Here is a 24,283-nt window from a genome sequence, read left to right on the forward strand (position 1 = left end):
TGCTTCGGCTCATAGGCTTTAAATACAAGTATACTCATCTGTAAAACACCAGCAGCACGGAAAAATGGTGGTTAACATGACAAACTTTGAGGTAAGTGGTCTTAGAGAAAGATACCTAAACAGGGCCTCTCTCGGTTAAATCAGCCCACACCTTGTGTGTGTGTGAACCTGTTGGTGCCTTATTCAAGGAGTAGCATAGGCTGAATTACAAGAGACCAAAAAAAAAAAAAAAAAACCAATCAGAGAAAGTGGGAGAAAAGATTAGGACCAGAGCTAAGAAGTTGGAACAAAAGGCAAAAACAAACCTGAATAGTTAAGCAATTCAAGAGAGAAAACTGGTATTACATTTTTGATTTAGAAAAAAGTACCTGACCGGAAAAAGACCAAAAAATTTTAGAGAAACAGAATTGAGGGATTCAATTTAACAACAACAAAAACAAAACCCAAAGTTAGTGATTACATGCTGTTCATGATACTTTCGGATTAAGTATATGATAGTGCCTGAATATTTTCAGAAACTCCCAAATAACTGCTCCATCCTCCCTTCTCTTACCCTCAGTGAGGTGGACAGTTAAAGATTTTAAAGATTTTTAAACCTTCTGGGAACATTTCTTTCAATCCTTTAAATATTTAATAGTTTCTGGAAATCACGCCCACCCAACAGAAATAAGTAAAATAAAGGGTCCAGCACAAATCACGCCCCTTTTATTACATAAAAATCTTTTATTACAAAATCATAAGCATGTAATTCTGTAACATAACAATATCACACTCAAACACACCATATGACATTTTAGGTGAAATGCTCAAGTCTGGTGCAAGACATTCACGTACCCTACCAACCACACTCAATTGTGTTACTTCTGCCGGACCCTGTATATTGCAGGAAGACTGAATATCATCTGCCAAACCCTCTTCTGCTGTGCACACGAGGAGTTTACTGTTGAATCAGAGCTGATACACAATTATTACAGAACAAGGTGGGCAAACTAAGACCTCTGGCTAAATCCAACCCTCTGTTTTGTGTGGCCCGTGATCCAAGAAGGATTTTCCATTTTCAAGGGGTTGAAAAAATTCAAAAGAATATTTTGTGACACGTGAAAATTATATGAAGTTCAAATTTCAGTTTCTATAACGTTTTACTGGAACACAGCCAGGTTCATTCATATTGTATAGGGCTGCTTTCTCACTGTAAAAAGCCAGAGTTGAGTACTTGCTCCCCTCCCCCCAAAGTGTGAAATGTTTCTGATCTGGCTCCTTTTAGAAAAATGTTTGCTAACCAGTGTCCTAGCACAGGAGGTCTAACTAGTTTAAACACCCTTTCAACCCTCTTCCCTCTCCAGCTCCGCCCCTCCTCAGCTTTGGTCTCTAACAATCCTGGGCCCCACAGGAAGGCAGAGAGAGCATTATAATGAATTGTGTGGTATAGAAAACCAGGGTCACCATGCGGTTAATTTCTATACAAAGCAATATGAGTGGTTCTGCCACCGAATAGGATAACATCTGGGTACTTTTCCCGATCAGAAACGTGGACATCATAGCGGCAACTGCACGATTTCGTTTGAGAATCACCAGGGTCACTTGCAAGAAGACACTTGGAAAATATTAAAAGCATCAAGTGTTCCCCGGGGTGCTTTTGCAGGGAGAGCCTCTATCGGAGTCTGGATGTAGACTGAGGTTGAGGTTCTCTTTGCACGTGGCACCTCGACCACGTCCCCCCACCCCACCCCCTCTGCTCCTGGCCCTTTTGGCCTTGCAGCCCGCTTTCTCCTCGCCCCAACGCACTCCTCAGGGGCTATCAAGTTCCCGGGCAGAGCAGGGCTCAGCAAGCCAGCCCAGGTTAGCTTAGAGCAGCTCTCCCCAGCATCGCCAGCTTGGGGTGGGTTTCCCCTAAGCCCCCACGTAGTGGATAAGAATGACTCAGCAGGGGGCCGGGTTGGGAAAGAGACAAGAATGCCAGTGCAGGGACAAAGTCTCCTGAATGTGAGAGACCACAAATCATCAACTGAAGGACCCAAATGCGTGAACGCACGAAAATGTAATTCAAGTCAGCACCAGGCAGTTGACGGCCTGTGCCAGCACAGGCCGCAGGTTTCGCCTAACAGAGATCGGTAGTCTTCTGCAGTCAGAAAACGCCCAGGGCCTCTGCAAAAGAACCTCTTTGCCTCCGACAACCCCACCTCAGCTCGACTGAGTCCCAGGAAAGGCCAGTCTCCTGTAGAGAAACCTTCCGGGGTGCAGAGAATTGCTTGCCCGTGGTTTATCGTGTAGACTTTAGAGGGCACAATAATCTCTCCAGACCAGAAACCATTTTCTTCTCTTGGATATTTCGCTTAGCTAAGCGGCGGAGGCTCACTGTCCCCTTCCCATCCCCCAACCCCCGGCCTAAGCAAGCAACCACGCCCCGCGGCCCCAGGGCTCGCCTCCGGGGGATCGCAGCCCAGGCACAGCTAGCAAGCCGCGCCACCATTCGCCCCACCCCCGCTCACCCCCGCGCACCCCCATCCGCCCTCGCGCCCAGCCCCGGGAGTATCGGGCGAGTCCTCGCGCCTGCGCCTCACCAACTTCCTGCCATACAACGCCCCGCCCGCCCCCCCAGAAGCCCGCCTACGAACGCCCCTTGAAACCTGCCTGCCGCACGTCATTGGTCGAGACTACGTTGCCGTCGGCTCCCAGACCCGCCCCTCCACCGCCTCTCACTTTTCCCAGAGCGGGTGCGCCTGCGCTCAGCTGCCTGGGCGGGCTGCGAGGCGCGGGTTGAAAAGTCTCGTTCCAAGTTTGGAGAGAGAGAGAAGAGCGTCTCAGTCCTCGGTACCCGCGATCGGGGAAGAGGCGGGCGAGAAGGACGCGGCGTTTGGGGAGCACCCAGGCTATTAGACGGAGCTCAGGCTTCGAGAACTAGGAGCGTGTGGCGCGCCTGGGAAAGGCAGGAGCGCCTGCGGTTGGACTGCTCTTGACTAGCGAGGGGAGTCAGGAAGCGGCGAGGGGCGAACAACCCGACGCAAGATGGCGAGTAAAGAGAGTAAGAGGCCCTGCGGAGCGGCGCGCGCCGGGGCCGTGGGGGGCGGCGGGCGCGCGAGGCCGCGGCACGCGCCGGAGAAAGGCGCGAATTGGCGTGCGGGGCAGGGGGCGGGGCCGGGCGCGAGGCTGGGCGCGCGCCTTGAGGGGCCTACGCGGGACGCGGCTGTGGCGCTCAGGGCTCCAAGCACTTCCGGGACCGGGCGCGGGGTCGTGGGTTGAGCCCCCCTTTCCCCTCCCGCCCCCCTTTCTCGGGCGGCGGCGCTCCTTTAGGCGCCCTCGGTCCCCGAGCGGAGGCGGCCTTCGCCGCCGGAAAGCGGGCACGGCGGCTCCATTCACGCGCGCGCACGCGCGCGCCGACCGCCTCGGGGTCGCGGCCCTTGTCCGGGGGATTCTAGAACCCGCCAGCTTATAGCTTCCTGGGTTGGCTTCGTGGCAGCGGAGGCCTCTCACTGGGGGATGGGGGGAGCACTTGGATGGCTTTCTGCTACACGTGGATTCGTCTCCTTTGGTGGGTCGTGGAGCCCCTCTACAGACAGGTCGTCATCTTAGAACAGGTGCGAACAGCTGTAACCGGTAAAACAGCATTGCTGTTCGTGTAATTAATGACCCAGTTCTGTATATGCCCACGGTATTGATCTCCAAGTGCACAAAATCAGCTTCCTCTGCATGCTCTGGAAGAGCAGTTAGTTGTTCGTGTCCACATTAGAGGTAAAGGTAAGAGTAGATTAGGTGTGGCCATCTCGAGGTGATCCCTGGTACCTGTCCAGATTCTGATTTCGATTGTTCTCAGCCACTTAATTTCTCCAAATTTCAGTGTTTGAAGATACTGTGGAGGAGCGTGTCATCAATGAAGAATACAAAATCTGGAAGAAGAACACACCGTTTCTGTATGACCTGGTTATGACCCATGCTCTTCAGTGGCCGAGTCTTACCGTTCAGTGGCTCCCTGAAGTGACTAAGTAAGGGTTCCTGGCAACTTATTCTGCACAAATTTAACTGTTGTCCTGAATTTCCTACTTTGGCATTTTATATGTAGAATGTAAGCATGTGACAATTTAGCTCTTGGGTGAGGAGGCAGGTGACTTATTTCCAGAGCTAAAGTAAGTGATTTATGGAGTGATTTCTGAGGCATAAGTATGGCCTTGAAATAGGAGAAAGAACCTGTTGTGAGATTAGTGATATTCGTAGGAAGCACTAGATATATTTGACATTTCTTGGGCTTAAATAGAGAATAACATCTCTTTGAGCCCAGACCAATGGATTTCCTTTCACCTTTATTGAAAAGTAGCATGTGTACAGAAAAGTGCACAAATCATAAGTATATGGCTTGATGAATTTTTACAAAGTCCACACACCCTTGTAACCAGCCCCCCACATGAATACATTTTAATTGGCAAAAGGGAAAAGAATTTAGCAACAGTTCACTGAAGAAAAAGTGTTATTGACCTAGAATATGGAATAAACTTTGAGGTCGCTGTTTGTCTTCGTAAGAGTGTTCTTTTCAGCTATTTCTAAAATTTCTCTGGTAATAATTGCTGACATTTATTGAGCTCTTGCAACAGGGCCTGGCACATCTATGGAGTTTTATGTCCTATTTGGTTTAATATTCAAAACAAGTACCTTGATTACTTTTTTCAAAAAATATTTATGTTTTTAGAGAGAGGGGAAGGGAAGGAGAAAGGGGGAGAGAAACATCAACGTGTGGTTGCCTCTCATGTGTCCCCCACTGGGGACCTGGCCCGCCACCCAGGCATGTGCCCTGACCAGGAACTGAACCAGCAACCCTTTGCTTCACAGGCCCACACCCAGTCCACTGAGCTACACCAGCCAGGGTCCTTGATCACTTTTTTATCATCCTTGTTTTATTGACGTGGAATTGGGGGTTGAGATGTTAAGTAATATGCCCAAGATCACACAGGTGACAAGTGGTGGAGGGGGCTTTCAGACCCAAAACAGGTAGCCCCAGAGTTGAGGGAATCCCTGCACTAGAGTATCTTCCTCATATACTTGGACTTTTTCTAGTAGGAACTTGGACGTGTACTTAGAAGTATATTAAACTTCGATATTGTGAGCCTATAATTTAATGAGGATTAATCAAACAAATCTAGAACGAGACTTTGCGAAAAAATTATAAAAATAGGGTAAGTAAATTTTATATAAAAGTAGTCATGTAATAGCCAGATATTCCACATGAGAACATTGACTTCCATATACAGGGGTTTCCAATGGGGTTTCCAAAAATCTGTGTTAACTATATTGATGTAGGAAGAGTAGCCACAAATAATGGAGATTTCTAAGCATTGACCTTAAAATAACTTTGATATTCATGGGCATTTGACTCTTTGTACCTTCCTGTAAAGCCGATTTAAAATTTTAACAACTTAATTTACATTCTCTTAGATCTTTTTGGCCCGCAGGGAAAGTATAAAAAGAGGTAGGGCTTTAAGGATTCAAACCAGAGTTTGAATCCTGTCCCCTGCTGCTTAGTAGCTTTGTGAATTAAGGTAAATTGGTCAGGTCTCTATCCCCTAGTTGTCTGGTCTGTAAATGAAGGTGCTGACAGTGCTGGCTACCTACATTTGAGGGAATTAAATAAGATCATGCATGTTAAGGTGCTGATGCAGAGTAAGTATACAGTAAGTGGTGACTGATACTGATTCTCCCACCCCTTTCTATTCCGAAATAGTTTGTTAGGATAGAATAACTCTGTTTTTCCATTTGGAGTTCAATGAAAGTGGCTTTACTGCAGCCTTTCATAAAATGTTACCTATACTGTGTCCTGTGTAAAGATTAAAAAAAAAAAACCAATATGTTCTCAGGCAAGATACTGCTTTTATATGAATACTTAAGAAACTAGCAGAAAATACTTTAATGTACTCTGCGGTGTTCTTTGCATACAAAGAAGTGGGATCTGGTTGTGGGACGTGCAGTGCCTCTGGGAATGCAAGGAAATTCCAGTCAGCCTGCATTCTTGGGTGGTGAAGATGGCTGTGTGTGCTTTGCAGGGTTCTATTAGGGGTATGGAGTGTGATTGTTTTGTCACTATACAGAGCAGTCGAAATACTGGCTGCTGTAATTGCCTGGTTCTTTGAGGAACTACTTCCTACTCAACCTCATAAGAAGTTCTGCCTACATTCAGCATGCTTTTGAATGATTATTTACACTTTCTGAGCTGTTGTCATTAAATCAAGTGAGGTCATTGATTTGGCTTTTTAAAGTTTTTTATTTAGTATCAAGTTATTTTTTTAACTGGTTGGTCATTATTTTATATCTCTTATTAAACAACTTTTAAAACGATTTATTTTTAGAGAGAGGGGAAGGAGATAGGGAGAGAAACAGTTGCCTCTCACATGTCCCCAGTCGGGGACTGGCAACCTTCTGGTTCCTAGGCTGGTGTTCAATCCACTGAGCCACACCACCCAGGCCATTATTAAATAACTTTTTAAACATATGCAACTATTTTACTCTACCTGAAAAGCTTTCTAGTCATTCAAATTCAGTGGTACAAAAGTGCATAGAGTGAAAAATGCCCTCCCTCCCCATTCCGTTTTCCTAGTTCTCTTACCCATTGTTTACAATTTCTTATGCATCCTGCCAGCATGAAGTTCATACACATATCTTCCCTCCATCTTTTTTCTAGTAGTAAGTTGTTGAATTAACTCTAAGAGTTTATATTGGAGGTTTTTTCCTGTCAGCCTGCTTAGATACGCTCATGTGTTTTAAAGGCTCCATAGAATTCCATTTGCGGGTATACTATAATGTATGTCACTAGTTTCCTGTTAATGGATATTTAGGTTGTTTTCAGTCTTGCTGCTTCAGACAGTGCTGCTGAGAGTAACCTTGTGATAATCTACGATTTTTATTGGGTAATCTTCTTAGCCATGGAGTCAAAGTGGTCAAAGGATTTTGGCAATGAAAACGGACAAGGTCTTTTATCATTAGTCTTCTGTAGCCTTAGGTATATATCCAGTACTGGAGGAAAATAGTGTAATAATATTAATTCGTTCAGGAAAATAGGCTTCTATTTTAATGATGGAGGTGAAAGGATTCATAGTAAAAACAAAAAGCCTAGTATGATTAAAGGAACCAGAATCATTGAGCTTGAGAGTCGAGAGGAATTTTTCAGATCCTCCAGTCTGTGTTGGGTGTGTACTCCTTAGAAAGGTCCTGTGATGTGACTTTTTTTGTGTTGGTCTTAGTTTTTCTTCTTAAACCTATAAAAAAACGTCATTTCCTTCCTTTTATGTTAGCCCTAACATTGCTTTGTGCTGCCTCCTTTCTCTCAAGCATTCCTATTTCTTTTTAAATGCTTCTCATGAGATATGTTTAAGTTCCCTTTCATGTTGAACCACTTTTCCCTGTGAAGGTTTCGTTTCGTCTAAGTCCTCCTGAAGTACATTGCCTAGAGCCTAATTTTCTAAGTGTAGTTTTCCAGTTAAAAATAAGTGGGTGAGTGCTCATGTGCCTTGCCTCCCCATGTAAGTTCATCTAAGATGGAATTAATTGCCCTTTTTGATAACCACATTATATTCTTGGCCACTGAACATACATCAACTAAGACTCACGTTTTTTTTCCAATAAGCTGCTATTTACTTGGCCATGGTGGCGTTATTTTGTTCTTGGATTTTTTTGTGTATTTTTTTTAAACCTTAAGCCAAATCTTGGTAAATTTTCATCTTGGATTTTTTAGTTATTACTAAATTACATGCCTAGATTTAACCCTCAAACCCTTTTAAAAAAATAAACTACTGAATCCTTTGTACAAATGAAATTGAGAAACAGATAAATAGCCTAATTTATGTAGTGTTGGGGCTCAGAGCCCTAGTTCTTTGCCCTCCTTATTGAGGTACAACTATGGGGCACAGGAGAAAATTGTTATTCTAGGTAATACAGAGGGGGAAACATTTGTAAATAGTACAGATACAAATTACTGCTTGGACCAGGGTGTCAAGGGGAATCACAGGTTCTTTAGCCTCAAAGTTAGTTTCCATAGAACTAGGTAACAAAGACACACACACACACACCCCGCCCTGTAAATTTGAGAATTTGAGAACGCCCATTTCATAAACTTTAAGCACCATAAACATAAATGGCATGGTTGTCACGTCATGCCATTTGTATTTATAACCTGCTTTTTAAGCGAAGGCCCACAGGGACATTGTGATTTAAGAAATTGTATATAGATCATTTTAGTTTGAGCCAGGATTTAAACAGTTTTTCTAAGTCAATGCCTTACTCTTTCCATTCTACTTTGTTGTTTCTTATTGGGAAATCAGAAATGTGTAGTGTAAACTGGAAGATATTTTTTAGGCAGTCATGATTTGTGAGTACAGTGATCAGTGATGGACTGAATTTCTTATCAACTGGTATCTTGTAGGATTAGTATGATTTATTTTCTTTTCCAAACAGACCGGAAGGAAAGGATTATGCCCTTCATTGGCTGGTTCTGGGGACTCATACATCTGATGAGCAGAATCATCTCGTGGTTGCTCGAGTCCATATTCCGAATGACGATGCACAGTTTGATGCTTCCCACTGTGACAGTGAGAAAGGTGGTAGGTATACCATATATTCTGGTATTGGTGTGTTAAGGGAATATGCCTCTTTCTAATTACATGTTATTAAAACTTTATGCTGATACCTCTTTTGGCCCAGTTATTTAACTTCTAGGACATTATTGTGCAGAACTGCTTGCCAGAGGTGCACAAGGATTTCACAGTAGCGTTATTTGCAGGAGAGAAAGAAAAATTAGGATCAACCCAGATAGTAGTTCATAGGAAATTGTTTAAACACATTATGGTCTATTTGAAATATGTACAACAGTTACTAAGAATGTGTTAAATCTGTATACAGTGGTATGGAAAAGTGTCCAAGATAAATTGGCTAACTGATACATGCATAGAATAAATTGAGGAGGCATATATATCAGTTTTATCAATAGTGGGTTTTCTTAAAGATTTTATTTATTTCTAGAGAGAGGGGAAGGGAAGGAGAAAGAGAGGGAGATAAACATCAATGTGTGGTTGCCTGCAACCCAGGCACATGCCCTGACTGGAAATCGAACTGGTGACCCTCTGGTTCATAGACCCATGCTCAATCCACTGAGCTACACTAGCCAGGGTAATAATAGTGGGTTTGTGGAAACTGCTGATTTCCTTGTGTTTTTTCCCCTCCAGTCAAACATACATTCCCCTACTTTGATACTCCCACAACCACCCAAGTTCCGGTGATTTTGCTAGGAGGACTCACAAGATTTAATAACAAATTATACTGATGGATAAAGTTTGTTACAATAAAGAGTACATACAGAACAGAAGCAGCAGGAAGAAGATACGCTTCAGGGAGTCCAGGGCAGTTTGGTGAAAGTCTTGTCCAGGGCTGCACAGGATGTGCTTTCTCTCTGGCAGCAAATGACAGGGATGCGTGCCCAGGGAAAACCCATTTAAGTGTCAAGGTCTGAGGCTTTCAGGGAGGGCTGGTTTCGTAGGCACATCCTGTCCTGCTGGCAGCCAACCATGACACAAACTCAGGACCCCAATAATGAAACCAGGAGCATGTCATCAATGTTGATACTTGTGCGCAGTAACCCTGACAAACTGGTACAGCACGGTCCATTGCTCCAGGTGTACACCAGAAAATCATCAGTCCAACAGTGATATAAAGAACATTCTGAGATCTGTGTTCCCAGGACTCATTCAGCAGTCAGTCACAGTCCCACTGTCCCTCAGAACTGTGAGGGCTAAGCATCCAGACCTGCTGGGTTAGTGTTTTCCACACAGCCTCAAATGGTTTAATAGATCTTAACATTTTCCAGTATTTACTTTAGGGTTTTTTTTTATTGAAAATATTACATTATAGCTCAAGTCCCACCAACCACTGCCTCCATTCCTCCCTCTCCAGAATTCATCACTGTCCTGCAGTTAGTGTGTTATTTCAGCTCTTTGAATTTTTATTACTGATGCAGTAGTAAATGCACATAATGATTTACAGCTTGTACACTCAATATTATTATCATGTACAAGGGGGGGACCCAAAAAAGTGCAATTTATTTATTAAAAAATGTATATTCTTACATGTTTAAACTTCAGTCACCTTCAAAGTACTCTCCATTTGATACAGTACACCTATCAAGACAGTTTTTCCACTGCTCAAAATAGTTTTTGAACTTGTCAATTCTGGTGCCTTCTATGGCTTCTGCCATTGTTTGTTCCACCTCTTCCACATCAGCAAAACGTTTCTTTTTGAGGACTTTTTCACCCAGGGAAACAAACAAAAAAAAAGTTCCCTACATGAATAGGGAGGGTGGGACAAGAGGTCATGCTGTTTTGGTCAAAAACTGCTGAACACTCAGCACAGTGTGGGCAGGTGAGCTCGTAAATCACCCATCATGAAATGGGCAAACTTGTTGAAAAAGTCTTAAAAAATAAATGCACTGAAGTTGAACACAGCCTCTCACAACAATGCCAGCTGCTGCACTGATACACATGGGTTCCTAGAACATAACACTTGCCTAGCTGGGGGAGCCCTACTACAAGGGGCTGTCATTCCCCTACAACCTTATGCCTTATCTTTGTAATTTTTCTTGTAATCAGAAAGCTTTATAATGGCTTTAAAATCACCTGTCCAGTGTATTACAATCTAGCAAATGACTGAAATAATTTTAACAGCTATTTTCTGTTACGGCATTTTTAATGGATACTATTTATCATTAAGATAGTGGTTTTTCAAACTTTTTTAATTTAAAAATTTTTTAAAGATTTTATTTGATGGCAAGGGAGGGAGAAAGGAGAGAAGCATTGGTGTGAGAGATGTTAATTGGTTGCCTCTTGCATGGCCCCAACTGGGGACCTGGACCACAACCCAGGCATGTGTCCTGACTGGGAATCAAAGTAAAAACCTATCGGTTCGCAGAACAGCACACCAGCCAGGGCTCAAACCTTTTTTTTAAGTTTGAGAAAACAAAGCCCCGTGTTTAAAATCTTACCTGAAAACCCAATTTTTTTAAATGATAGTTAAGTTTTTTTTTTAATCTAAAGGAGTTGGAAAACTTGAATATCTTGATAGAAGAAGGGTGAGAAAAAAAAACCCTGGAGTCCATGGGGGCAGGGGTAGGTTTAGAGTAGACTCTCAGGAGGTAGGAGGTGAAAAGACAATCCAGAGGGGTGGTCTTAGGAAGGGGGAGGCACAGTTCTTTGACTGACAGGGAAAACAGATGATTTCATGTGGTGTGAGTGTAGTTGTATGGAATGGGAGATCATTTTCAGCCACAAGGAAAACAGTAAGTTAACGTTTGCCATAGAGAAGAGTGACTAATTGTGACATTAAGTCATGGGAGTCCATGTTTGTTAAGCATTCCCACATAGAAAGAGCTGGCTGAAACAGAAATGGTGTACTGCTTTTGGGATGTTTTCACCAGGTTTCAGCCAGTCTGTTTGACTTGTTAACTGCCTGGCTCCATTAGGCATTTGAGTTAGTGTTCCCTGACCAGAGAGACACAGGGTGGGCTAAAAAGGAATATGCACAGAAGTAAGATAAGTCAGGAAAAAATAACAAGTATAATGTGAAGCCTAAAAACCTTGTGTGTCAGCAAGTAATTCAAATTTTTATCTGTGAGCTCAAAAAAGAAAATGTTCTTGTTTGCTGTTATTTGCTTAGATGTTCTCTACTTGTATTCTTTCTTCTATCATCTTGCTGCTTCCCAGACATTATGATACTTTTTATGTGGCTTTGTTACTTTTCCAGGGCCTTTTTAATAACTAACACTATAGGCTTATTCCCACACCAGATAAAGAGGTTAAGCCCTCTGGTTTTAGCGTTGGCACTCCACTAGCAGTTGAACCTAGTATGCTGATGGAAGCAGCACCTATGTGTGCCTTGGGTTTGGCCAGGGATTGTTTGGCATGGATATGCTATTTGAGGATTTTTCTGCCTTTAGATGCAAGGAGGATTTATACCTTCCCTGTCTTGATGAAACCTAAAATGAGATGCTCATTCACTGCAGTGTTTCCAATGAGTTGTATTTGCACTGAAAAGCTAAAGTGTGTTTATTACATGGTAATTTGAATTTTAGTGAACAACTACATCATCTTCAAAACTGTGAAGAGGCTGATTTCTAATTGTTTTAAATCCAAGGTGGAATTGAGTTGACTTGCATAAAATTGCTCTCAATATTTTCCAATGCAAATGGGCTTTGAGAATAAATTAATTTGAAGTGGCAGCTGAACCCATATTTTTGTGTTTTCTCTCATCAGTTTGTGTTGTGTTCTGTTGTGTTGAAATCTGCTGGGTTGATCAAATTGACTTGTGGGTTTTAATCATAAGTGTTTATTTCTTTCCTCTTACATTAGAATTTGGTGGCTTTGGTTCTGTAACAGGAAAAATTGAATGTGAAATTAAAATCAATCACGAAGGAGAAGTAAACCGTGCTCGTTACATGCCGCAGAATCCTCACATCATTGCTACAAAAACACCATCTTCTGATGTGCTGGTTTTTGACTATACAAAGCACCCTGCTAAACCAGGTAAAAAAAAAAGGCCATTGCTTAACCATTTTTCTTGATACAAAGTAATTGTTTTGAGGTCTTTCAAACTACTATACACTATAATTTTTCAAGGTTTAAAAATTGTTGTGTGGGTCCAATAACCACTCTCAAGTTCAACGATTTAAGAGAAGGAACTCACAGCAGGTTATATTCCTAGCAGTGAATTATACAGAGCAAAAGCAGGAGGAAAAAAATATAGATCAGGCAGAGTCCATAGAGGTCAGGCACAGGCTTCTGAGTCCTTGCCTGCTGTCACCACACAGAACATGCTTTCTTTCTAGCAGCAAATCACAGTGGCATGTGCTAATTTCTCTGCCCAGAGAAGCCCATTTGAGTCTCAGGGTCTGGTGGTTTTATGGAGGTCAGCTCATACAGGCACATCTCGCTGTATGACTGACCAGTCATGGTAAGGGAAACTCTAGACCCCAGCAGTGAAGATAACGTCATGAATCTTGCTCAATGATCCTACAAAGCACCACAGCATGCCGCAATGCTCTGGGCATACATAACTTTGTCATTTAGTGACATGAAGAATTCTTTGAGGGTCACATTCCTAGGAGCTGGCTAAGGGTCAGTCATGGTTCCAAGGTTACCTCAGAGGCATGCAAGAACTGAACAAACAGACCTGCTGTGTTACCTCTTTCCTCACAAAAATATTTTTAAAAATTGACCCAGGGGTGAGGTGGGTTATCATTGCACAAACTTGTAGGATAGCTAGCTAGTTTTCTGTTTTCTTGTGTTAGAGCTAGTACTGGGTTTTGCAAAGGAACCAGTTTTATGGTGATGGGACCTGGTTTGCATTGAGTGTTTTGAAATGAAGCACAGAGAACATCTTTTCAAGGCAGTTTTGGGTCAGACCAAGTCCTTGTGTGTGTGCAGTGCTTTTCTAAGCACAAACATCATGGTTCACTCAAGTGAGGCTTTTCTCTTACCAATTCTGATAAATAGATAATCAGCAGTTAATGTGTTTCTTTTTTCCTTTAGACCCAAGTGGAGAATGTAATCCTGACCTTAGGTTAAGAGGCCACCAGAAAGAGGGCTATGGTCTTTCCTGGAATTCTAATTTGAGTGGACATCTGCTAAGTGCATCTGACGACCATGTAAGAAACCTGTTCTTCCTAATCTGCTCACATACTGAGAGTTAAAGACAGTGTCATGGGCAGCTCTGCATTGCAGGAGCACTGAATAGATGAAAGGTTTTGTTAAGTGTACAGTTCTGTGGTATGGAGTGTGTTCATGAAGCTGTGAAATCAGCACCACTATATAATTCTAAAACATTTTCCTCAAATATCACAAAAAGAAACTCCATACCCATTAAATAGTCATTCCCTAATCCCTTCTTCCCACAGCTCCTAGCAACCACTAATTTATTTCCTGTCTGTATAGATTTGTGTATTCTCAATATTTCATAGAAAGTCAATCATGCAACACATGGCCGTTTGTATCTGGCTGACTTCACATAGCATAATGTTTTCAGGGTTCATCCATATTGAAGTATATGTCAATATTTCATTTCTTTATAGCTGAGTAATATTTCATCGTATGGATGTACTATAGTTCATTTATCAGTTGAACATTTGGTTTGCTTCCACTGTGGAGCTATTTTGAATGATGTTGCTGTGAACATTTTTGTACAAGTTTTATGTGGACATATGTTTTCATTTCTCTTGAGTAATTATCTAGGAGTAGAATTACTGGGTCATATGGCAACTCTATGTTTAACTTCCTGAAGAACTGCCAGATTGTTTTCCAAAGCAGCTGCACCACTTTACATTCCCACCAGCAATGTACCAGGGTTGTAGTTTTTTCCGTGTCCTCACCAACACTTGTTATTGTCTGTCTTTTTTAGTATAGCCATCCTAGTGGCTGTGAAGTGCTATCTCACTGTGGTTATGATTGATTTGCATTTCCATAATGGCACTGAGGTTGACCACCTTTCCTTATGCTTATTGGCCATTTGTGTATCTTCTTTGGAAAAACACATACTGAAATCCTTTGTCCATTTGTAAATGTTCGGTTGAGTTGTAAGAGTTCTTTTACATATTCTATAAACAAGTTCTTTATCAAATACAAGATGTGAAAATTTTTCTCCCATTTGGCTCAGTCAGTTGGAGCATCGTGCCATATGCCAAAAGCTTTGATTCCCAATTGGAGGCCTGTAGGACAGGCAACTGATTGCCTGTCCTGTCGTCCTCACCCTTCCTCTCTCTAAAATCAACAGATAGCTGGCTGTTGATAATCCTTGGCTGAGGAATACACAATTTTGTTTCCCATTCTGTGGTTGGTTTTTTCACTTTTTGGATGATGTCCTCTGCAACACAAAAGTGTTCCGTTTTCAGCCCAGTTCATGTATTTTATTTTATTTTGTCATTTGTCCTTATGTGTGGTATCTAAGAAACAAAAAGATTGACACCTATATTTTCTTCCAAGAATTTTATAGTTTTAGCTCTTAAATTTGGGTCTTTGATTCAGTTTGAGTTAATTTTTGTATATAGTGTGAAGTAGACATCCAGCTTCATTTTCTGCATGTGACTATCCAGTTTTCCTTGCAGCATTTGTTGAAAAGACAAATCTTTCCCTATTGAGTTGCCTCAGTATTCTTAATTTAAGTTATTTTAATAATTAAATTCAAAGGGGTCCCATTTATTGTAGATTAATATTTGTAGCATTCTTGCCACTAACAGCCTCAGATCTTCATGGATCCCATACCGAAAGCAGAAGGGACTCCAAGCAGAAGCCAATAGTAGACTCCTATAACTTGGCCACAGTTGGCATTACACGTTAGTGTTTTGAAAATGGATTCTTTGCTTTCCTTAGTATATAACCCTCTGTCCAGAACAGGGCCTGTCACATTGAAGACCTTTATAGTTCTGTTGACAGCATTTTTTGTTATGCTTTTTGATCTCCTGAATGTAGTTAATTGCTCCATTCAAGATTCTTTAGTTAATGCAACCAAAACTAACTCTGGCTGATTTAAACAAAAGGAATTTATCAGAAGGGCATTGGGTGAAGTACACAGAATTGCTGTCATTGCTAGAAAATGGCCTGGAAAAGAGAGGGAAGGCCAGCAAACCAGGCCAGTGAAGATGTCACTTTTGCCGTCCTGGAAAGTGGATATTATGTTCCCCCACCATCAGAACCGATTCTCCCCAGTCTCCCAAAGTCCTGGTTGGGCTGTTGGAGTCTGTGTCGTGTTCCTGAGCTTCCCTCATGGTGGACAGGAGAGAGTCTCCCAGACACCAGTCAAAATAATAGTTGATGTTTCCCACGGGCTCTGCATTTGCCAGGCAAAGGCTAATCTTCCCAGAGTCCGTCTTTCTGAGGTGAAGAGGAGGGGTGGTGGCAAGAGCTCTTCTCGTTCCTTTCTCTTCAGTGCATGTGAATTTTGAGTTAGCGGGTAAGTATCAACGGAGACTAAGGGCACACGTGTGATTTCTTTTTATTACTGGGACCATAGCTATTACTGGGAATTAGCTTAGTTACAGAAACCCTTTCAGATAAGAAACTGATTTAAAAAGAGATGAAGCCGCCCTGGCCAGTGTGACTCGGTTGGTTGGGTATTGTCCTGCATACCAAAAGGTTGTGGGTTCGATTCTTGGTCAGGGTGAGTGCAGGAGGCAACTGATTGATGTTTCTCTCCCTCTCTTCCTCCCTTTCCCTCACTCTAAAAATCAGTGAAGGAAAACAATTTAAGAAAAATAAAAATAAGAGGCTGTTACCAGTGTCAGTGGAATTAATGTGACTATGCTGTGATGGAATCAACTCTTATTTTACACCACTCTCTGAGAATCATTACCCTATAGCTTGTGGTATTGTTTTCAGAAAAACTTCCCTCTTGACTTTTTTTGTGACTGGATGTCAAGAGAAGACTCAGCTCCCAGAGCCTGCGGGCCCTGTGGCCTCTCTCCAGGTTTGCTCTGCTGATGTTTGGAGGAGCACACCAGGGGGTCTGTCTGCAGGCCCTAAGCGGCCTCTCACAGTAGCCTAGTAGGGCTTTCTGGGACATTCCCCTGTCTGACTCCCTGATGCCTGTGGTGTTTCCTGCTGGGAGAGGATCCTTCAAAGCCTTTTGCCTTTCAAGAGGCACATTTTCGTTTTATCAGTTTCCCAGCCCAGCATGAATTTTTAGGATGGGCATAATCTCTTCAGCAGATACCAAATGCTGGGCTCTCATTGTTGTGGAATCTAGTCTATATGAATTTTAGCTACTTAACTGGATGTATGTAGGTAGAAACTCTTAATCTGAGTGTCCTTTACCTGCCAGCATGCTGTATCTCCCCCCCTGCCTGCTCCCATTACAGTATATTTTCTTTATCCTTCGCAGCTCAGGTCAGGGAAGCTATGCCTACACATTCTACTGTCTGTAAAGCTTTTTTTGTTAATATTACTCTTCCTCATGTCTATTTCTAACATTTATATAGTTAGATAGTTTTGTTTCTACTGAAGATATTTTAAAGAAGATGTTACCATTTAAATTCAATCTTTTATGTCTTCTGATGGGTTTTGTTTTTTTTCCTTCTCAGACTGTCTGTCTGTGGGATATAAATGCAGGACCAAAGGAAGGCAAAATTGTGGATGCTAAAGCGATCTTTACTGGCCACTCAGCTGTTGTTGAGGATGTGGCCTGGCATCTGCTGCATGAGTCACTGTTTGGATCTGTCGCTGATGATCAGAAGCTTATGATGTAAGGTGGACGGTGCAGTGGGGTCTTGTTATAGGGGGTGTCCTAAATGACCATCGGTGATTATGGTTGCCTGTGGTTTAATTTCTCCTTTTTAAGTTACGTCCTGGCTTTTGACAATGAAAACAGCTATAATGAAGTATAATGGACATAAAATAAATTGCATGTATATAATGGCCTTTTTATACAAAAGTCACTGTGTGATATGAGTGGACCCAGTTTTTTATTTAAAAAAGAAAACAGGTATGTAAATGTGAAGAAATGTGCTTTGATGTGGAGGTAAACATCAAAACGGGGATAAGGGTGACTTTTTTGAAGATGAGGGAGGAGAATGATTATATCAGTGCATGGTCAAAGGGCTGCATTCAACCACCTGGAATGCCGTTTATCTCAAAGGAATACCTGAGACAACAAAGGCAAAGTACTGAAACCAGACAAGGCCGGTTTGTAGATAGCAAATTGTTACGTTATTGTCTACATCAGCAGCATTTTCTGTATACTTGAAATAGTTGGTACATTAAGACAGGAGTCTAGTAAACAAGAAACGGGCCCTAGTTCATTCTCTGTGGGTTTAGAACATACCACTCAGTGGCTAGAAGTCTAAATTGCCAACTCTAGGCATGGCTGGCGTCTCTGAAGCAGGGTGGGCGTCGTGGTGGCGTGGAGTGGTGCTGATGAGGAAATGAGTATGTGGGCTGAGAGGGTGAGGTCGTCGAGTGACCTCCTCCTGTGCTGTGTGCCTTGTACTTTTGTGTTTCAGATGGGACACCAGGTCCAATACCACCTCCAAGCCAAGCCACCTGGTGGATGCCCACACCGCTGAAGTCAATTGCCTGTCATTCAATCCCTACAGCGAGTTCATTCTCGCAACTGGCTCTGCAGATAAGGTTTTTTATGTTTTTGCATATTTGCTGTCTATACCGACCCAGTTGTCTTGTACACTAAGCAGATATTTTAAAACTCTTATGGAAAGTGCAAAATTTAATTCCTTTTCATCTCTTATTTGTCTTTAGACTGTAGCTTTATGGGATCTGCGTAACTTAAAGCTAAAGCTCCATACATTTGAATCTCATAAAGATGAAATTTTCCAGGTATGTGACAGTTTTCTGGTATATCTATGTCGTGTTTTAATAACTTTTGGTGGGGGGAAATTAAATTTCTTTCTTTTATATCATGGGCATGGGACCTTTTTTTTTTAAAATAAAGTTCCTCCTCTATTGTATAATTCAACTAGTGGAAAATAACTTGGAGCTTTTTGAGAAACAATTAGTTCAGAAGTAGAAGAAAAAGCCTTGCAAAACAGGATGTTCAAAAAGTGAAATACAATGATTCTTCTGTTAAGGTACACCAGCATGGTGTCTCCTCCAGTGCAAAAATATCTTGTATGTGGTTTTAAATAGAGATTTGCTTAGGTTAAGATATAGTTCACCGAAATTTTTAAAAGCTTATGGGATGGCCCTGGTGGGTGTCGCCCAGTTGGTTGGAGCATTGTCCCATATACTGAAAGGTCATGGGTTCGATTCCCAATCAGGGCACATGCCTAGGTTGTGAGTCAGACCCTGATCGGGGTGTGTATAAGAGGCAACTGGTTGATGTTTCTCTCCCTCTTTCTCTCACTTCCCCTCCCTCTAAAATCAATAAGCTTGTCCTGGGGTAAGGATTAAAAAAAATAGTAAGAATAAAAGCCTCTGGGATGGTTTTTGGGCCCCCTGGCTAATAACTAAGTTCCTCTATACTAGGGAGTGCATCCTTTCTGGGGGCAAGCCAAGGAGATGGGCCATTTAAGAGCACTTTAAAGGATTAGACCAGAAGGGGAAGGGGGCTGTAGGCCAGGAAGGAGAGGATGCAGAACACACCATGGGAAGATAATGAGGATTAGGGTAATATTCACAAACATAAGAGTGGATGATTCTTTGCATTTTCAAATATGTATTGCTAGGTCCACTGGTCTCCACATAATGAAACTATTCTGGCTTCAAGTGGTACTGATCGCCGCCTCAATGTGTGGGATTTAAGGTAACTCAGAATCTGGTGATGAGAAACGGCATAAATATGCTGATCTGGAAGATTATGTAATTCATAAATTTAGAAGAGCAATTTGCCAACTCCAGTTTTGTAAGTCGAATATTAATTTTGAAGTACCTTCCTGAAGAGTCTTTGTTCCATAAAACAGAAGTAAATCAGCAAACGTGCTATAATATAAATTTATGCAGTGTTTTCTCTCTCGATATTCAGGCATGAGATTGGGGGAGGGGTGCATTTGTGTTGTAATATCCAAATGATTATATTGAAAACACTTCTGCTATAGAAAGGGGTAGAGATGTTAGCTGTTTATGTCTCATGGGATCTCAGTGTACACCTGCAGGAGTAGTCTTTCGCAGAGATTTACTACCATTTGCTCTTCTGTACTTTGATCGATGCATTCAGCAGATGAGCTCATGCTGTGGGTTCTGTAACTTAGGAACAGGATAAGCACAGCCCCTGTTGGCAGAGTTTATGTTCTTCGGAGGGCTCATTGTATGAAGAGTTTCCTCCAACTCTGAAAGTTGTTGGCTTTAGAGTGGCCATTCCAAGAATTTCCAGACCCCTTTCCTTTTTTGGGTTTGAGCCTGTGGAGCCATTAGTAAGGTTGCTCAGTTATAATACATACTTCTCCTTTGGATACTGTTATGTTTAAATCTTTAAATTACCAATGAATAACTTTTTCCTTACCTGTATTAAATGTATTGTGTTGAAATGGACTGAGTTTTTAGTGCATTAAAACCAAAGCTGCCTTAATTACAGGACACTAGAACCCATCCTTCAGTGTAGGGGACAGAGACTGTGAAGAATAAAATACTGGTATTGTAAAACTTCTAAACATCTAATAATGTCCTGTGTTCTGATGAAACAAACTGTGGCCATGATAGATGCTTAAAAATGTAGAGGGCCTTTAAAGCAGATATTTGAGTATATTTGAGAACAATGGTAGTAGTAAAATTAGAAACCTTAAACCAAAAATAGATGGTGGTTATATGAGGTAGTAGAGTAAGGTTTGAGGCCCTGGCAGTTGGATTGTCCCTAAAAGTACCAATAAATGTACAACTTCTTAAAATTCATTTATGACTTGCTTACCATTAAAATTACATTAGATAAAAATACATATTAAAATGGTCAGTGTGTTAGCAGTTACACTGTTCAGAGGGGGAGGACAAACACAGTGTCTAGCAGTCCCACGTGTTTGGTTTGTTTCATTGGTTTTATGGGAAGGAACAAAGTCTATCACTTAGAAGGTTGTGTATTTTGGCTGTTTTTCCAGCAGTTATTACTAGCAAAGTCCACCTTTGGGCTAGATAATCAGATAGGGCTGATAAGTGGTGTGTCATTTAGGAGTGATTTCACTGTTGGGACTGCTAGCAGATTCTACAAATCGAAGTATTTAAGAAAAGAAAAAAGAAAACTCACTAAGTTTTCACTGGCCTTCACATCCCATGAAGTTGGTTTGTTGTCCTATCTTCAGGTCTGTGGGCCTGATGTGTTACTGCTTCTCACACCTGGAATGAAAAAGAATGAAGTGTAGGGGGCCAGCATCAGTTCTTCTGCAGATATTTTATATACTTTTCACCTTTTAATTCTAAAGCAGTGTAAACACGACAGTAAAAATACTGAATGGATTTTAATATTTATTAACAATTTCTATTCTGCAGCTCCAGTTAGAAACAGCTCTTACCCATTTCTGGAAAGTAAGCACCCACCGTCCCACCAAGTAATACAAAAACTAATTGAGAGCAGCATAGAAGTGTTGTTTTTCCAGTATGTGTGTGCTGCAGGAATTTCATGCTGCAGGAATTTCAGTAACAAAAGCATTATGCTCTTTCTCACTAGCAAAATTGGAGAAGAACAATCAGCAGAGGATGCAGAAGATGGGCCTCCTGAACTCCTGGTATATGTTGGCTTTCTTATGCAAGATGAAATGTCACATGCAGATTGGATTCTGTCATTGATCCATGTATATGGAAAATGAGTCAACCTCAGATTCTAGCTCTTGATGATTTCCAGTTGGAGGTCTTGGAGGTTGTCGTGATTGGGGTTTGATGTTTACTTAAAATAGAAACTAGAACCCAGAAGGTTTTTGGCAATGTTTCATTAGTAATAATTTGAGCTCCTAGAAAATAGTATATAGTAACTCCTCATTGATTTCATTGATTTCTCAGGGGTTTTTTGCAGGGAGGGAGCAGATACTCACTTAGCAACACTTAATACTTTCTAATGGTATGGAAAATTTTTAATGACTGGATTTTTGAAGTTCACTGCCCAGAGACTATGCTTTCTTGAGCTTGTTGATGCCAGCAGTGCCTGCCTCCCTCCTGTTGCTAATCAAATCACCTCGTCAGCCCCTTGAAGGTTTATGTGGGGGTGCACCAAGCTGGTACCACCCTCTCTCCAAACTGCAGGACAGGCACGCCCAGTCCCGTTGTTGCAAGACTGATGCGCTAAAAACTAACTTTTAACGTAAGATGTGACACCTTGGCCTTTTTTGTTGTTCTTATTAACAGTTTATTCATGGAGGACACACTGCGAAGATATCAGACTTCAGCTGGAACCCCAATGAGCCATGGGTCATTTGCTCAGTGTCTGAGGATAACATCATGCAGATCTGGCAAATGGTGAACTAAACTATGCTTTTCCTTAAATGATCATGTAAAGGAGAGACTTACTAATGATATAATGTAACAAATACTTCACACACCTAGGTGTATATTGTGTCAAATATTTATAGAAAGGAAACCATCTTCAAAACGCTTTTTCCATTTTAATGGCTGTCTTTAGTTCACTGTACTCCTGTCAAGTCAGGAGAAGTGTCTGTATGTGTCTATAAACACGCAGGTGTAGACACAGCATGTGCTCTGATGTTCATGATTATTACCTTTCATCATCTGGACTCTTGGCGTCAGTGCTGTGTTCAGTGTTGTCATAGGCATGGAGGATACAGGAGGAAAGTGTCAACACGTTCACATGATACTGAGTTCTCTGAAGATTAGCACTAAGTCAGGACATCTCTAAGGTGCTGAGGTGTTAATCAACTCTTCGTAAACCTCAGGGCTATCACTCCCTCTAAATAATGCTTCAAAAGCTTTTGGGAAACACCTTTTATGAACAATAACTGCAATAGTGTTTGGGCTGCCAGGGATATATGTGGAATTATACACCAACCTGCCTTTCCTCGTTACATTTATTAGAGCCTTTGGGGGGGAAACACAAAGAAAGCTAAATAAGCCACTTGAGCAATGTGTCCATTTCCAACACTGAAACATTCACCTGTGAATCCAAAAATCTGGATAGACAGAATTATTAAATGCTGTGTTTATAATCTTGTTAATAATATGATGGAGACTTTTACTTACAAATTTATTTGGTTATCTCCAGGCTGAAAATATTTACAATGATGAAGAGTCAGATGTCACAACATCGGAACTGGAGGGACAAGGATCTTAAACCCAAAGTATGAGAAATGTTTCTGTTGAATGTAATGCTAACCATGAATGCTTGGTTTATCAAGCGCCAAAATAAGCATTGTATAGTAGGAAATGTTAAGTGGGATGGCATATGGCATTCTTTACCTTCTGATTCTAGCACTTTCAAGTGAGCTATTGCGTTCTGTATCATATTGTAGCTTTTAGGGAAGAAACGTTGCTAAGAAAGAACATCACAGGCATTTTAAAATACAAGTAGCAGGGTACTGCTTTTGATTCAACTATTTTAAGTTCTTGTTTTCTCAAACCTAAGTGCTTGCTCTTCCCGAATATGCAAGAATAACTTTTACACTTTTTCCCCTCCAACACTTGTTGATTGGCTTTGCAGTAAATAAAGTTTTAAAATAAATTCTGTTTTATTCTTTTAGAACCTGGATGGGGTGGGTGGATGTTATGTGTGTGTGTGTGCGCGCCTTTCTTAGGAGGAAGCTGTTATGTATATACATTGAGCTCTCACTGAATTTCTCTCCATGGTACACGACAGTATCCTAAATCCAAAGGTGGGAGAAGTTAGGTGTCTACTTTGTGTCTGGTACATTTGTAAACCTAGAACTACCTTCTATGTCATTTGACCTGTATCCTAGTTGTGCCTTAACTTTGGCAGTTTTAAACAAACTCTAGATCCACCCCTTGCCCACAAAAAAAAGGAATGAAGGAAAGCTTTTTTGCTCACATCACAGAGATCCACAGAGGAGACAAAACCAGCTTCCAGGTTGGCTCCTCAACCTATCTTGTAAGGCCTGTCAGCTAAAATGTTTTTTTAAAAAAGTGAATCCTCTCTTAAGGATGTTTACTGATTTTAGAGACGGGGAAGGGAGAGAGAAACACTGACTGGGGATCCAACCCACAACCCTCTGGTTTATGGGACGGGATTCCAACCAACTGAACCGCCAGGCCAGGACACTAGGAATGATTTTTTCCTTTTTATTTTGTTGTTCAATTACAGTTGTCTGCATTTCCCCGACCAGTCAATCCCCCCACCCCAGCCAAACCCACCTCCCCACCTTGCTTCCACCCCCTCCCCTTGGTTTTGTCCATGTGTCCTATACATAGTAGTTCCTGAAAAGCCTTTTCACATTCATTTTTAAAAGGTGGTTTAACCCTGGTTGGTGTAGTTCAGTGGATTGAGCGCAGGCCTGCAAACCAGAGGATCGTGGTTTGATTCCCAGTCAGGACACGTGCCTGGGTTGCAGGCCAGTTCCCAGCGGGGGACACACGAGAGGCAACCACACATAGATATTTCTCTCCCTCTCCCCTTCCCCTCCGAAGATAAATAAAATTAAAAAAATAAAAGGTAAATTAAATAAAAATAAAAGGTTTAGATAGAAATAGGAAGGAAAAAAGGTGTGACAAAGACCATGTGTTATACACCTGCCCTGGCTGGTATGACTCAGTGGATTTGAGCGCCAGCCTAAGAACCAAAGGCTCACAGGTTCGATTCCCAGTCTAGGGCACATGGCACATGGTCGGGGGCACCTGAGAGGCAAGCACACACTGATGTTTTCTCTCCCTTTCTCCCTCCCGCT

General features: G+C 41.8%; 1 protein-coding gene across 1 annotated transcript; it reads left to right on the top strand.

Moving 5' to 3' along the window:
• The first annotated feature begins 2,709 nt into the window (after positions 1-2,709).
• On the top strand, positions 2,710-23,106 carry RBBP7 (RB binding protein 7, chromatin remodeling factor). Its single transcript, XM_037157502.2, has 12 exons — positions 2,710-3,022; positions 3,836-3,980; positions 8,431-8,576; positions 12,369-12,542; positions 13,548-13,663; positions 17,087-17,247; positions 18,005-18,131; positions 18,258-18,335; positions 19,184-19,260; positions 21,109-21,166; positions 21,780-21,890; positions 22,651-23,106. Exons 1-12 carry the CDS (start codon positions 3,007-3,009, stop codon positions 22,717-22,719), a joined length of 1,278 nt encoding a protein of 425 aa, XP_037013397.1. The 5' UTR covers positions 2,710-3,006; the 3' UTR covers positions 22,720-23,106.
• The last annotated feature ends 1,177 nt before the right edge of the window (positions 23,107-24,283 follow it).

Source organism: Artibeus jamaicensis, unplaced genomic scaffold (genome assembly GCF_021234435.1).
Source record: "Artibeus jamaicensis isolate MK-2021 breed Jamaican fruit bat unplaced genomic scaffold, CSHL_Jam_final scaffold_1283, whole genome shotgun sequence".
NCBI classification, from domain to species: domain Eukaryota; kingdom Metazoa; phylum Chordata; class Mammalia; order Chiroptera; family Phyllostomidae; genus Artibeus; species Artibeus jamaicensis.